This window comes from Lepidochelys olivacea (genome assembly GCF_965140295.1).
Source record: "Lepidochelys olivacea isolate rLepOli2 genome assembly, chromosome: 24".
Lineage (NCBI taxonomy): Eukaryota > Metazoa > Chordata > Testudines > Cheloniidae > Lepidochelys > Lepidochelys olivacea.
Window position 1 is genome coordinate 5,667,439 of NC_140434.1, and position 15,778 is coordinate 5,683,216.

The following is a 15,778-nucleotide window of genomic DNA, read 5'->3' on the forward strand; positions in this document are numbered from 1 at the left end:
GCTGGAATAAACAAACAGTCCAGCTTCCACACACAAGCAAAGCATTGCATGGTAGATGTACGTGACTTTGATTTGTCCTGATCCAGAGGGATGTTGTACATCTGGGATGACTCCAGTGGGAATTGTGGCTGCTTGAAATCTCTTGGGATAGGCATAGGACCTAGAGCAAGTGCAGCAGAGTGCTTTGTGTTTGAAATTCAACAAGATCTGCTGTCTTGTAGGTTACCTGAGCTTACTTGCCGCTCCTGGTTTATTTTAGAAGCACAAAGTTTGCATTACTGGTGGTCTGCTACATTGAAGGCAACTTTTTTAAAGGCAGACTCCTCACTAGGATATTTTACATGAAAATACCTGCACTAGATGAGAAGTAATATCTCCCCTCGAAGTCAGTAGAGTTTAATTCTCAGGAGGACCATGCTTATCCATAAAATTTGCCTCCCTGTCAGTAACTGCTGCTTAAAGTACGTGATTCACCCCCTACGTTGGTTTTTCCTTGTGTTTTGTTTTTTAAGTAAGTGCACAGCTGTTTTTGTATTTTAGATTTATTTAGGACCTTGAGTGTGCCTTCATGCCTGGCGAAGATAAGGAAAAGGTCTATTTCTTATTAGGGGAGTGTGCTCCTACTATAATTACAATAATGACTATAATTTCCAGGGTAGTTTATGACCTCTGGGATTGCCTAGCTGTGTCTTGGCCCACAGACTCCTCCAACCTGATTGCTAACTCCAGGAAGTGCCATTCACCTTGATCATTACTGCTTAGTCAGGAGGTTATGTGGTGAAAATATTAGATCAGGGAACTGGGAGGCGAGGGTTTTTGGATTCTATTTTCAGCTCTGCCACTGGCTGACTGACTCTGGGTAAGCCACTTTGCCTCTCTATGCCTCCGTTTCCTCATCTGTAAAATGCTGGTGACAATACTGTGCTACCTTGCCTGGGCGATGTTGCGTGGTGTTTGTGATGTTCTTTGAGAGCCCCTGACTGGAAGGCATGTTAGAAGCACACGGAATTAAGAATAATTGGTGAGGTGTGGACTACAATCCTTGCTTGTGCACAACTACCATTGAAATCCATGGGAGTTATGACTAAGGACTACTCTGTATTTATACCGCATGTGATGTGTTCTTACGTAATCGTAGATCAGTTTATGAGTGGAAAGGGAGGGAGATTGTTTTTTAGAACGCCTTGCTGACGACCAACCATCCTTCCAGGAGCAGAGAGAGCTCAGCCTTGTGCTCAAGATAATGTTTACCTCCTACTTCTTTTGTTCTTCTACAGCATCTACGAACAGCCAGCGATTTGAAGAGGCGCACTTCACCTTTGCCCTAACACCTCAGCAAGTTCAACAAATTCTCACCTCTAGGTAAGCAAATGGCTGGCTCTTCAGGATCTGTCTGCCCAGTGTGCGTTGCATATGGCTTTTATGCAGGCTTTTCACTTGGCCTCCAGTAGTACTGCCAGGTCAGATGGGGGGAGTGGGGAGGAAGAATTTGGCAAGTGGTTGGGTGGCTGAAACTAACAAAGACAAGGAGGTCAGGTGACATGGGAAAGGGAGCTTGTGTCCCTGAGCACTTTCACTGCAATAACTGGGAATAAAATCCCTGGGCCAGATCCTCAGCTGGTGTAAATTGTGTCACTGCCTTGACCTCAGTGGTGCTATCCCACTTACAGAAGCTGAAGAGCTGACTCCAAGTTGGTATAATGGGATTGACTTTGTATACGTATCAGAGTTAATGATAACTGGATAAAAACATATAAAACTGGCCTCAAGATCATGTTTGCATTGCCAGTACTCTAGCTGGCTTGCTTTATCCCTTTTAGGATATGAAACTGCTCTGCACTAGCAAGGGAATGGATTGGATGATCTAATAAGTCTCTTCTGATTTATTTACTTCATCCTCGACCATGTGTCTGTTCCCTGTCTTCCATTCAACAATATTTTGCTGTACGCCCGTTTGGGGATTTTGGCTGCTAGAGAGAACAGAGTAACCAAAAGCAGAAAGTAGCTTTTACAACTCATGGGCACTTATTCTATTAGTACTAAAAGATATATTATTATTATCATGGTTAATGAGATGTCTATAATGATGTCACTATTCTTATGCCTAGTAAGCAATGCCAGCCATTTAAGCAATCTTTTTCTGTTGCAGAGATATCTTACCAGGTGCCAAATGTGACTACACTGTACAGGTACAATTAAGGTAAGAGTTAGAACAGTTGTATGTCATCTTGATCTGAAAAGTGAATGACCAAAACCCTTTTCTTTGAGCCGCTGTTTTGGCTGTAACATCATAATTTTGGGGAATCAGGCCTTAGCATTCAGTGATTTGGATTTGCATATCTAAGAGCTTGTAGGATTCTGAAACTTTAGGTGCTGTATTGAGACAAAGATCTGAGAAGAGGCAGCTGAGGTCAGACACTAAAGCAAGCAGAATAATTGTGAGAATCCAGGAGACTGAGTGCATGCTATCTGTTTTTCCTCAATGTTCTATGCTGCAGTCGGCTGGCAAAATAGTCATGGACTGCCATGGGAGTTTTGCCTGATGAAGATTCTGTCCTGCTGTTTTTAACCAGCTTTTATGTTTCTATAGACCTGATCTGCTCCTTTTTCTTCTTTCCTTTTTTAAACACTTTTTAAAAGTTTTTTTTTCTTTTTAAAGGGTCACTATTAAAAGTGCAGCAGGAAGCAAAACATGTAGCTTACCTTAAAACTTGCAATATTCTGTTCACAACTCCTCCATACTATTTCTAAACTATATTGCATTTTTGTAAAGTGCCTATTATTTTAAAGGATAAATATCCCAAAGTGGTTCACAAGCTATACTTTGGGAATTGCGGCAGCCAGCTCTGGGGTGTTGACCCTGCAATAACAAGCTAGTGAGCTACGTCTCTCCAATTAGAGGCTCTCTAACCTCCTTTTTCCTGCTCTGTTTGCTCCATTCTTGTACGTAAACAGTACTGTGAAACATACTGGCCTCTTGCTCTCTGAAATGAGTTAGGGAGAAAGACTCTTGTAAATTTCACCTGTGTGACTGAGACAAGCATTATATGTTGGTGGGTAGAAACCTCACCTGCACTTAACCCACCCGAGTGGGATTATAATTTTTTTTTCAACCAATCTCAACCAGCATCTCTCTTCATATTTTTAGGGGTACAATATCTTCCATTAGTGTTGACAAAGAAGCCTTTGTACAACTTCTGTGGTGTTTGAATGCTTCTCTTTTGCTACAGAGAGAACTATTGCCTCTAGTTGGCAAACTTAAAAATGTGGGATTTAGAAATGAGAATTATATCATAGGAGCCCCATGTGGGCCCAACTTTCTCAGACATGCCTCAGCATGAAAACTTCCCCTGCCTCAGTGCAAGAGAGAGAAGTCTAACCCCTGTTTTATCCTTCTCTTTGTCTGGCCTGCAGAGACTGCAGTGGGATAGGTTAGAAAACAATAGGCACAGATTCTGGCCTGGTAGTCACAAGGATCTGCATCGGTGTGACACACCAGGGCTTGTCCTAACAAAAAGCAGACCAGTGTCATATTTGACTCAAGACTGTATGGCAAGTCTCTGGTTTCAGCGTGGGGTGTAGTCTCTCTTTGGCAGTGCAGCCTAATTTGAAACAAAATAAAATGCATGATGGTATGATTAAATGGGATTAGAATTTGAATGCGATCCCATTCTGGGTTTCTCTTGCTGACATTTTTATGCCTGTTGAAGCCAATTGTAAGATATTAAGTGGTGGTAGATGAGCACTGAAAGAAAGGGCAGGGCTACACTGGGAATTTACATCAGCATAGCTATGTCTCTTGGGGGTTTGAAAAATACACACCCCTGAGAGCAGGGCTTTGGACTAGATGACCTCCTGAGGTCCCTTCCAACCCTGATATTCTATGATTATGCCAACCTAACCTCCAGTGTAGACATTGCTAGGTCGATGGAAGAATTCTTCATCAGCCTAGCTACCTCCTCTCCGGAAGGTGGATTACCCACGCTGACAGGAGAACCTCTCCCATTGGCATAGGTAGTGTCTACAGTGGCGCAGTTGCAGTGGTTTAAGTGTAGACCCACCCTAAGTAATAACTAAGCTCTCCTCCTGCTGCAAGATTTACATTCAGATAAATGTAATTTCATTTTAGTTCCTCAGATGGTTGTAAGTTATTTTTAAATGACTTTAAATTTCTGTAGCTCCTTTCACCGGGTAATTTATAGATGCTGCACCACTGAAGAGCGCTCCTCTCTGGGATGGAGGGCAGCAACCATATGGCACCAAGCATGCTTCATAACAGCTGGTTGTGTGGGAATTTTAACTGTGAGAACAAGGCAAATTCAACCTTCACTCTTACTAAAGTAGCAGATAGGGCATCCGTTTTTAAGGCCTCATCCAAAATATTCCCACATGGGAAACCGAATGGAGCTCAGTTTATCTGCCATGGAAGGCTGACAGGCTTAAGACAACATGGCTTGACTTTGAACTTGTCGTTCTGGGGAGTTTAGGTTTTTCAGACCAGATCACTGATAACCTCCGCCTGGGACATGCATGATGTACACTAGTAATTGGTTTTAGTTGCTGTCATCTATGGAACTTGCATTTGGAACCAATAGAGTTTCTGTGTGGAGTGTGTAGAATACATTTGTTGTACATGTGACATTTTTGTGTACTCACATGTATTCCAGGCATTGATATGTTTGGCTTGAAAAATGTTCTCTTTCTAAAGAAAAGTTTTAGCTGCCATTCTGTGTGAATGTCACCACTCATTTGCCAGTTGCTCCCTCCTGCTTCTTAGGTTTTGCTTGTGTGAAACCAGCTGTCCCCAAGAAGATTATTTCCCTCCTAATTTATTTGTCAAGGTCAATGGAAAACTCTGCCCTCTGCCTGTGAGTAAACTTCATTCCTTGCTTATATGGGAGACGGGGGGCCAAATTCTGCCCTGAAGTATGCAACCACAACTCCCGCTAAGCTTTGTGGGAGCTATACATATATATCAGAGATTCAAAGTTGGCTCTAAGAACTGAATGGTGCTATTAGAATGTCCTAGTGATCTTGTTACATGCTGGTGAACTGGTTTGGAAGGAATAACTTACCCAAACTTTTGCCTGTTCCTTTAATTGAACACTAAGCTACTTGGTTATAACTTGTACTGTGAAGCAGAAGTGCCAGAATAGCATAAGAGAAGCTGATCCTGCAATAATTCAACCTGACTCAAAATGAGAATTAACAGAATTCTCACTTGAGAACCTGTACTGCTTGTGAGATTTCTGGCCTAGTTCAATAGATCCAAGTGGAGATGATAAGCACGGGAGCCAGGATTTTCAGAGTGGGAGGCTGGGTCGTTGTTTAGGCTGCCATCTTTAGATGTCTTAAATGGGTCTGATTTTCAGAAAGCACTGAACCACTCACTTTCTGAATATCAGGCTCCGTTAGGGAGTTTCAGGTTTGTCCTGTGAAACCTTTGGATGTTCCTCTGAACTGAGCATTTCTGAGGCTAGTCTGTCACCAACTTAATATCCCAGTTTGGTGATCTCCATTAATATTATGGCTTGGAAGTGGCCTCTTCATAATTCAGGTTGAGTCCTTAGAAAGCTTATTTTAGTACTATTATTCTGGGCTTGGAAAACTCCTTTGGCCTGGAAGTTGCCAGATTCCCCCCGCTGCAGTTCTGAAGGTTCAGGGTTCAAAGCCCTCTTGATGCAGAATAGGGGAATTCTGGAAATGGAATTTGGTTTTATTTTTTCCTCTTAACCAAAAGCTAGGAAATTACATACAAAAAGCTCTGTAAAAAGATTATTTCAGTTTCAAAACCAAGCATTTGAAAGGAATGAAATGCTGCCTTTACAGTCACCTGTGCAACCTCAGTTATGTCCCGTGTGTGAATGTATTATGATAGTTATTGCTTATTGTCTTACTTTTTTTTCCCCCCCACAGGACCCCTACCTCATTCAGTGCACAGAACAGACACACAATTGTGGCAGAATTAAGGTTATGAGGGCAACCATAACTCTGGCATTTTCTAACCTTTGAGTGCTTGACTTTGTAACTAAATGACATTCTTTTAATGCAGTTTTTTGTATGTAATAGAGAATAGAAGGTCTCTGGCCTGAAGAGTGTAGAATCTGAACAAGGCACGATACTCTCATTCATATAAAGGGTCTGTAGCTGCTTTAATATGTCCTACATGACTAAGCTGGAATGGGAAGCAGTGAATTTTCATTAATTTGCATTATATTGTGGTCCATTTTCTCACCAGTGCTGGAGGTTTTACTTGTGTCTCTGTAGTGCTGTGCCCCCAAGCCCACGAATGTCCTCATGAGAGAGACACATGGAAAGAGCAATTCTTACCCCCTCTTTAAGGCTTTTTACAGTTAACACATTGAAACTGGGACAAGTAACCCATGTATCTTCCTGAGGCAGACATTGAAAGGGAAACATTGCCCCATTCTTTTTGAAGATCCTGTCTTAGTGATTCCTGTTCCATTGGGTACTATCTGCCTCTTAAATCTTATAGCATGGGTATAGCATGTGTAGTCTGAATTGCATCTTCAGCTTCCTATGCCGAGACAAGAAAACCCTTTTTTTTTTGGTCCAAAATAAATAACCTTACAGAAAGCCCGCAAGAAAGCTGCAGCCAGAACTGTTTGGTTAAACGAAAACACTTTGTGCACGTCAGTATTGGAGGAGGGCTTGGAGTTGGTTGTGAAATTAAAACGGATCATAGAATATGAAACTAGCTCCAATTCCATGTTGTATTAGCTGAGGTTAAAATTCCCTTGTGTTGCTGCAGGGTTTTGATTGTTCAGATGTTGCGCTGGTGGGGAGGGGGACCTCAGGATAAAGCCAGCTATAAAAGAGTAGGGTCTGCAGTATGTCATACAGGGCATTGACCCTGTAAGGAAACTTGGTTGATCTCAAATAGCTTCCTTGCCTTTGCAGGGCTATCTGCCGCCCACTAAAAATGGTGTGGAGCCAAAACGACCGAGCCGTCCCATCAACATCACTCCTTTGGTGCGGCTTTCGGCAACTGTTCCCAATACGATCATTGTGAACTGGTCCTCCGAGTTCGGCAGAGTAAGTGACGTCAGGCACAGCAGGTGCTGAGCCTTTTTAAGCCAAAGGATTTTTCCCCGGCAAGTAGATATTGTAATGAACCTGTGGCCTCCTAGGTCTTCATAATTGTCATTGTGCAGCACACCATAGCAACTCAGACCTGCATGGTGACTTCAGGGAGAGTGTGCTGGACCTCCTGCTCTGAAAGCATGGACTCCTACTACTTGAGCTAAGAGAGAATCTCCATTAGCTATTAACAGCAGAAGGCTTATGAGACACAGATCAGCAAGTCTGATTACATCCAATATAGGCTGGTAGCTTGGCACTGTGACAAATGTGGGCATTTTGGTAGTATATGTATTATCCCTGTGCATGCATCAGTTTTCCCTCTGGTCTTTGCATTGCTATACACTGAGTGTAAAGGGAGGGGATGGAGGTGTCTGACTCACGCAGCAGCCTGCTTGGAGACCATTGTCATTGACAAACTGAATAAAGTCTACACATGTGAACAAAGGATCCGTAGAGACAATGCAAATCCCAATGGCCAGGACAATCTCATCTTCTTCTCGGCTGTTGGTTACGAGGAGATTTCCCTCTACCTCTCCGCAGGGAAGCAGAGCAAAGGCCCCAAGCTGGGGAACAAAGTAGAAAGGTGTCAGGGGGCTGGGGTAAGAGCAGAGGTAGGGTTCTGACCTGGTGCAGCTAGGTTGATCTAATTTTTAAGTGTCGACCAGGCCTGAGAGAGAGAGTCAGTCAGGATGGATTCTTCAGGAGCTTGGCTGGGTGAAGTCCTGGCATTGGCCAGTCTGAACTTTTGCTTCTCTGCCAACCTCAGGACTTTCCGATTCTGTAGGCCAGGTGACTAATAAACTGTTACCTTGTTTTGAAAAGGCTTCCTGGTGTCACTGCAATAACTTCCTGAGAGCGTGGCACCCTGAAGAGGTAGCACAAGTCTCCCACAGGAGTCTGGCTTGGCTGGACTAGCTGCAGGGAGCCCCTGAGAGACATAGGGAGTGCTGGCACCCAAACACCCAGTTTTGGAATCATGGAAGCCTCAGGCCTGCCCCTGTAAAATTGTGGATCTTTGGAATCTGGCACGCTAAAGGGGTCACACACAAGAGACTGGTTACAGGCTGGGGCATAGGCCAGACACTCGATCCATGACAGCTGGTGGGAGAAGGGCAGATTCTGAATGGAACAGGAGTATTTTGCAATAAGTGACGCCCAGCAGTAAAAACAAGGTTAGTCAAAGAAAATGGCAGAAAATAGCGTATAACCACCTTCCTAAGAAGAACATCACAGAGCTGTGCAGGGAGAGAGAGAGGTAAGCATTGGGAAGTTAAACAAGGCACAGCTGATTGCGGGGCTGGGCGGGATGAGGAGGCCAGGAGCAGAGGTCCAGACCTAGGCAGGATTCTGAGAGAGTCCGAGGATGGCAGAGGCGGTAGCCACAGCTTCTGCAGCAGCAGCTGGACATCTGCAGGGCTCAGTTCCCCAGCTCTGGAGCTGGAGTGGCAGAAGCTAGAGCTGGACGCAAAAAGGCTCTGGATGGAGGAATTGAGGCTGAAGATCAAGGTCTGGCTACTAGAGGATCGTGAAATGGGATGTGGAAAAGCAGTTGAATGAAGGACAAAAGGGAACAGTAAGTGGGGGGAGACTGTAGGATGCCTCCCCTGCAGGGGGCAGAGGTGCTAAATTATTGGTCCCATTACAGGAAGGGAGGGGAAGAGATGTCTACCTCCCCACCTTTGAGAAAGTTTGTGAGTTGAACCAAATTCCCCTGCAGACTGGCTGCGTAGTGTCACTTCCTTACTGGGTCCCCAAACCACTGAGGCACATACTCAAGTGGACTGGACTGATGCTGGGAACTATGAACCGTTCAAGAGAGCCTTATTGCGTACATTTGACTTAGCACCTGAGGCCTATGAGAAAAGGTTTTGGGGTGTACAAAAGAGCAAGCGGGTGATGTACATGGAGGTTGGCACCTTGCTAGGCAGTTGTTCCCACAGTGGGGCAAAGGGGCCAGTGTCCCCACTCTGGAATCTTTGTATGACCTGAGGAGTTTAGAGCACTTGTGTGAAATGTGTCCCCTGGAGCTTTAAGTGTGGTTAGTGGATTGAACACCTAGAATTCACATAGTGCGGGCCAGTTGGCAGATCAGTTTGTAGACAATAGGCCCAGCTACCAAAGGGGAGTGGCCTAAAGCGTGGATCCCCTTGTGGAGGCTCCCCAAAAGTTGGATTTGGATAAACCCAAAATGGCGTGGTGGAGGGACAGCTGATCCCAGTAGACCCCTGCTGAGGGACCCCAAAGACCTGAGGTACAACTCCTGAAAAGGAGCCAGGGCTAGTGTGCGAGCACACAAGAATTTTTCATTGAAAGGGCCTGTTTTGGTGTGGGTCTGTATAGACATTAAGGAGGGTGTTATACAGGTACAAAGCGTCGCTAGTAATTGTTAAAAATCCCTTTTTACAGAACTGTACAGTTACGCCAGGCTTCGCAAACAGAGACGAGCCCTCTTTATAGTTTGCTTTGTAGGCTAGAAGGCCTAACATCAGTCTTTCTGTCAACAGAACTACTCTCTGTCAGTTTACCTGGTGAAACAGCTGACTTCAGTCACACTGCTACAGAAGCTGAGAGCCAAGGGCATTCGGAACCCAGACCACTCCCGGGCCCTGAGTGAGTAGCTGCTGCTTTACGTTTTTCAACCATTTGTTACATGATCTCTAGCTGAATAGGTGTGAATCCTGCTACAGCAAACTAGTCAAGCACAAATTCCCATAAGCCCTCTTTCAAACACATATACACACAAGGTTACACGTGCAAGCAGTCCCATTTTTATGAAAAGCATGAACTGCAGTTGAAAACAAAGATACCTGAGTTGTGAGTGGAGGGAAGGGGGTTAAACTGCCTGGCTGCTGGGAACGTCATGGGAGGAGCTCCACGTTAAAATTCACAAGGCCGCTCTTCTCCTTAAAACCCCTCTGTGCTGTGATGTCTATCCAACACTTAAGAATGGTTAGTCAACTGGTGTGCTGTGCTTGCTGCTTAGTACACTAATCATATGCTGGCTCACCGGTAGCGTGTTCCCTTTGTCTATCGTTTCCACTTGTTTCCTCTTAAAGGTAGGTTGTAAGATCTTTTTTGTTCTGTGCCCAAGGAAGCCCTGATTGGGGCCTCTAGGGTCTAATATAATAGAAATATCAAGTTTGCTACCATATCACTTCCTAGAAAGATAACTTCATATTATAAGATATATAATCTTAAAAATATCACTAACACTTTTGATAGACCTGAGAAACTTTTTTCCTTTCAGTCAAAGAAAAATTAACAGCTGATCCCGACAGCGAGATAGCGACAACGAGCTTACGGGTTTCTCTCATGTGTCCGGTGGGTTCTATACGAGTTCTCTATGCTTCAGCATCCACCTTGTGTTTGCCTAAAAATGTCGTGTGGTAACACCAATACGAATGCTGCTGTTCCGGTTTTATAAAAGGTTCCCTTCCTTAGGAGTCTTTTATTAAACCAGCTCCCTTTTCCCCATGCATAAAAGTTCGCTGGAAATGTTGATCCAAACTTTTCAGCATAGACACCTGTATGTATATAGTATTTTCTGGGGTTAGCCTAAAATGTGTGATACTGACTAAGGCTGTGCAAAGTTTTCCACTTTGTATGTATGTGTGGGGTGGGAGGTCCAAGGAGGTTCAGCTTTCCCATCCCTGGTGAAGCCGTAGTTGATGCTACATTACATACCCCTCCTGGCATAAGTTTGGCTCTCTGGGCACGTTCAGTGAAAGGGCCAGAATAGGAAAAAATTGAATTTGTTGGTTTCTCACGGTGCCCCGTGAAAGTGCTTTGTACCAAAGCATGTTAATTTCTCCTTTCTCCGTCTTCCAGCTCGGTAAGATGAGGCTAATAGTGCCCTGCCGAGCCATTACCTGCACCCACCTCCAGTGCTTTGACGCTGCGCTCTACCTTCAGATGAACGAGAAGAAACCTACATGGACCTGCCCTGTGTGTGATAAGAAAGCCCCCTATGACAGCCTGATCATTGATGGGTAAGCTGAGTAGGTTTCTGGGTCCAAGCCCCAGCCTGGAAACTATTTGTAGTTTAATGTTGGTATGTACAGACAGTCCCTGCCTTGAACAACTTAGTCTAAGATTCCCACTCATTCCACATAGACCAGCCTGACTCTTGGTCAGTACTGGCCTGAGCTGGACTTGAACCCAGGACTTTGAAATGTAATTCTCTGTATTTCATTTACTAGTCCCCTGAGCCCCATCCAACCCCCTCATGTCTGTAACATCAACACCCAATTGTTCAGGGCCAGGCAGGCTTCCTCAGAGGTGCGGGTCTTTTCATTGATGGCTTTTTTCAGCTTATGCTCTTGCTCATCTGCGTGACAGGTTGTTCATGGAAATCCTCAACTCGTGCACAGACTGCGATGAGATCCAGTTTATGGAAGATGGCTCCTGGTGTCCCATGAAGCCCAAGAAAGAAAACCAGGAGGTGTGCCCGACGTCTACGTACAATGGGATTGAGGGTACGGGAGCTATGGGCACCATCTCTTTAAAAATGTCTTGCTTTTCCATAGCACCTTTCTCTGGAAGGGTCCAAAGCATTTCAGATACTTGAAATACAATCAGTATATAGGGATCGCTGCACCACTGAAGTGCAGCCAAGAAACACAGCAAGTGTTTAACAATGCACAGCAGTGCTACATAATAGCTTACAATGGGAAAGGAAGAAGAATCCCATGTCCAGTTGAAACCGCAGAGGGTAATTCTAGGTAGGCCGAATGCAAGTACTAGAGCTGAAATTTAGTTAGGACGCTAGTGTTAATACCCTGTCTGTTATAAAAAGGGATGATGCTTTTATTATGAGGCTTAATTAATATTTGCAAAATGCTTTGAGATCCTCAGATGGAAGATGCTGTAGAAGTGCAAAGCTTCTTTGTGGGGCAATGCTTTGCCTTCAGCTACCTTGGCCAACTGCAGCTTCTTGCTTCCCCTCTCTCTGCAGCCAGCCCCCTTTATGCTGTGGGCTCCGATGGAAAGCACTCCTTGGAGAGCAAAAAGAAAGTGGAGGTCATCGACCTCACGCTGGACAGCTCATCAGATGAGGAGGAGCCTCCTGTCAAGAAACAGTGCCCTGTCTCCACTGTGGCTATCCCGTCGGCCGTAGGGCCCAAGGGGTAGGAAACGTCTTATAAACCCTTTCTGGGTTTTCGTCTTTGCCTTCTTTCCTGTATGCTGCAGATGTCACAGTAACAAGGAGAGGCAGCTTGTCCCATAGATAGGAAATGTATTGGACCAGGCCAGTGGTCTCCATAGTCCTGTGTCCTGTCTCTGGAAGTCCATACAGGATGCTTAGGGAAGGCAAACCCTCCACTCTCCCAGTAATACACATTGCCAGTTGTACTGACGCCATAGTATAAAGGGGTAGGAGGCACATCTCGGCTTGACCCTGGGCCATGATCAGAGCGTCCCCTGAAGCAAAGGGATTGATAGCCTGTGTCACTTTTGTAGATGCCGTTTTCATTCATGTGTCTCCTTCTTTTTTAATTCACAGAGTGTGATGTTTCACTAACTCGCTGTAGCCCTCGTTATATTTGAGTTTCACAATCGCTTCATGTTGAACTGCTGCCCACTCAGATATAGCAGTGTGTTTGGGCAATTGTACTGATTTCAGAGGCCTGGAATATGTAGTATGTGAATGACAACTTTGGTGGTTTTTTTGCTGATTTGACTAATGGACAAAAATGCAGGAGTTGGTATCAACTTTTGTGCATAGAATTTCTGTTTAGAGCAGGAAAGACCATGCTTTTCCCTTGTCTGTGTTCCAAACGTTAGACACCATTTAAGAGAGAAATTAATTTGGGCATTGTCCTCTCTCCATGGCACACGTGTTGTGCCCCATCCTTGGTCAGTCCTTTGTGCCCCTGGGAGTGCATGCCTCAGACTTTGGGAAACACTGTCTGATAGGATTGTGGCTTATATTGCTTCTTCAACAGCAGCAGGATCAGCCCCTGTATGATGAAGGGGCCTTTGTGCATGTCACTTAGAGTACGTCTACACTGGTATAAACAAATAAATATAATTTCCCACGGCAGCGAGTCTCAGAGCTCGGGTCAGCTGACTGCGGATGGTGCTATGGGACTGCAAACAGCAGTGTAGCCGTTCCTGTACGAGCTGGAGCCCAGGCTCTGAGACCTACTGCCCCTTGCTGGGTGACAGACCTGGGTCCCACCTGAGCAGGAACATCTACGCTGCTGTATTTAATCTGATGGCACGAACTCCGCAAGTCTGAGTCAGTTGACCCAGGCTCGAAGACTTGCGGCTGTGGTGGTGGTGGTGATTATTATTTTTGCAGTGTAGATATACCTGTAGTTTCTCTGACCCAGATCCACAAACAGGTATTGAAATCAGTGGAAGATCCTTTGCAGATCTGGGCCTCAGTTTCTCCATCATTAAAACAGGAAGAATGATACTGACCTTCTGTGAGATCTACTGACAACAAGCGATGGATAAGAGCAGGGTGATGGGATCCTCCTCTGTGTAATGGGGATAAATAACACTTCCCCACCTCACAGGGGAGTTGGGAGGATAAACACGAAAGGTTGTGAGGCGCTCAGGTAGTGCCATAACGGGGGGCTATATAAGTACCTTAGATCCAAGTCACATTTTTTTTTTTAGTGGTTTTTATTTTAGCAGTGTATCTTTAAACAGGTGATCTCGTGTTCTTTCTCTTCCTAATAGTAATATCTGGCTTTTATATAGCTCTTTCCATCCATAGACTTCAGAGCATGCTTTCCACTAGAGGTCAGTAGCGTTATCCCCATTTTACAGATGGGGAAACAGAGGCACAGATTGGGGAAGTGATTTGCCCAAGGTCACCCAGCAGGCCAGTGACAGAGCCAGGTATAGAACCCTGGTCTCCTGAGTCCCAGTCCAGTGCTCTGCCCACTGCACGACACTGGCTTCCCTATATGCACAAGCTGAGGGCATAGGTAGGACAGCCGATAACAGTCCTGGGATGGAGGCACTGCACAAGAGTGCAGCTAGTCACTGATAAACTCTGAAGCTGAGGCCTAATGGGGCTGGGTGTTCAAGACAGATGGTGACGCTGCGTCTGTGTCTCATTTCCCATGGTGGGGTGGGGCCTGCTGCTTGGTGTCCAGTATTGTCTCTCGGGGTTTCTTGCTGGTGCTTCACTGTCCCTGACTTTAAGGGCAGGCTGCTGGTGTGTTTCACACCCGGAGTTATGGTTGCTTTGCTCTGCCTTATTGGGTTTCTGTTCCATTTCAGGGTGTTAAATGTTGATCACCAGCCATCCTCTGTGCTTCGAAGTCCTCCCATGGCAGCTATCGGCAGCGACTATCTCTCCAGCCTCCCAATCCCTGAATACCATCCTTCCTACCAGGTGCCATCAGAGATTCAAGGTAAGGAGAGCAGCGCTTTCCAAATCACCTATTCGGGCAACTGTACCAGTTTACCAGACCAAGACCTCAGCTGTAGCAACCAGCGCCCATGGCCTCCAAATCAGTTATGGATGATCTAACCCACAAAGGTACTTGGGCTGCTCTTTCGCCCAGCCTTGCACGGCTTGGAGCAGCCTCATGACTGTTGCAGATCAGAGCACGTATCGTTGAATGGCAGAGTTCTCTTAGACAGGAAGCAGGAGCCTGAAGTACCAGCCCTGGTGCGAGATTTCTGCAGACCTGCAGGTGAGCGCCTTAGTGAGGCAGAATAATTGAAAACTGATGATTAGTAACAGAGGATAGAGAAGACTTAGCTATTAGCTGGCCTAGTGGCTAATGCTTTTCATGACCAGAGACTTCCATTCCTGGTCTTGCTCCTGTGGCTGCCATAAGGGGAAGTGGAGGCAGCCAGCTCCACCCTGGAAGAGTCGAGAGACTTGTGTCATTCATTGTAACCTCCTCAGACCTGATCTAAGATTGCAAGGCAATAGTTCACTGATCTAGAAAACAGCTTCCTGTCATCTGAGTCTCTCCAAGTTGTTCACAAAAATCACTCGCCATTCCCCACTGAAGGAGACCTTAAAATTCCAGCTTTACAGATGGGGACAGAGAGAGGTGAGAGAGAGAGAAAGTGACTTGCCCTGAGGTCGCACAGCAAGTCAGTGGCAGAGACAGGACGAGCAGTGTTCTAATTTCCAGTCCCACGCATAGACCACTGAGCACACTCCCTCTCCTCCTCCTTGGCTGGTGGAACACTTGCACGGTAACAGGCTGATGGCCTGTTAGGAAGCTTTGATAAACTAGGTGGTTCCTAGCTGTCTGGCATCAGCACACAGGGCATGGGTGTCCATTTCGGGTTGTACAAAAAGTTTCATTTCATCCTGCCGGAATCGGAGGAGGGATTTGAACCCACATCCCCTCCCTCCTGCGTGAGGCCTAGAGAGTCTCTCTCTCTGGCCCAATGAATATTTAACGGTTTATGCAAAGTGGAACAGTTGCAACAGAAAAGACTGAGGGCAGCCCACCCAGAGTAGCCTGTAGCCTAGTGGGTGAGGTGCTCACCAGGGAGGGGGTCGATCTGCAGTCAGGTCCCTGCTCCAGAGGAGTGATTCTGTCTCCCCCATCCCAGGCAAGTTTCAGGTTGACCGAAACTGCATTTTTTGACAAAACCCCAAAAACCTCTTTGCCCAGCTCTAGCCCTGAGCTTTGTGACGCTAAGGACCTCGGGTGCATTTTTCTTTCAAAATGCACCCAACACCAGC

At 45.6% G+C, this 15,778-nt stretch overlaps 1 protein-coding gene across 1 annotated transcript in view; it reads left to right on the forward strand.

Moving 5' to 3' along the window:
- Positions 1-15,778, forward strand: part of PIAS3 (protein inhibitor of activated STAT 3) — a gene marked incomplete at its 5' end in the record, with an annotated part of 37,543 nt that overhangs the window by 16,581 nt on the left and 5,184 nt on the right. Inside the window, 10 exon segments of the mRNA XM_084613092.1 lie at positions 1,278-1,362; positions 2,150-2,200; positions 4,778-4,868; positions 6,922-7,056; positions 9,609-9,714; positions 10,352-10,425; positions 10,933-11,093; positions 11,443-11,579; positions 12,059-12,230; positions 14,344-14,477. Coding sequence (XP_084469218.1) covers positions 1,278-1,362; positions 2,150-2,200; positions 4,778-4,868; positions 6,922-7,056; positions 9,609-9,714; positions 10,352-10,425; positions 10,933-11,093; positions 11,443-11,579; positions 12,059-12,230; positions 14,344-14,477 — 1,146 coding nt within the window.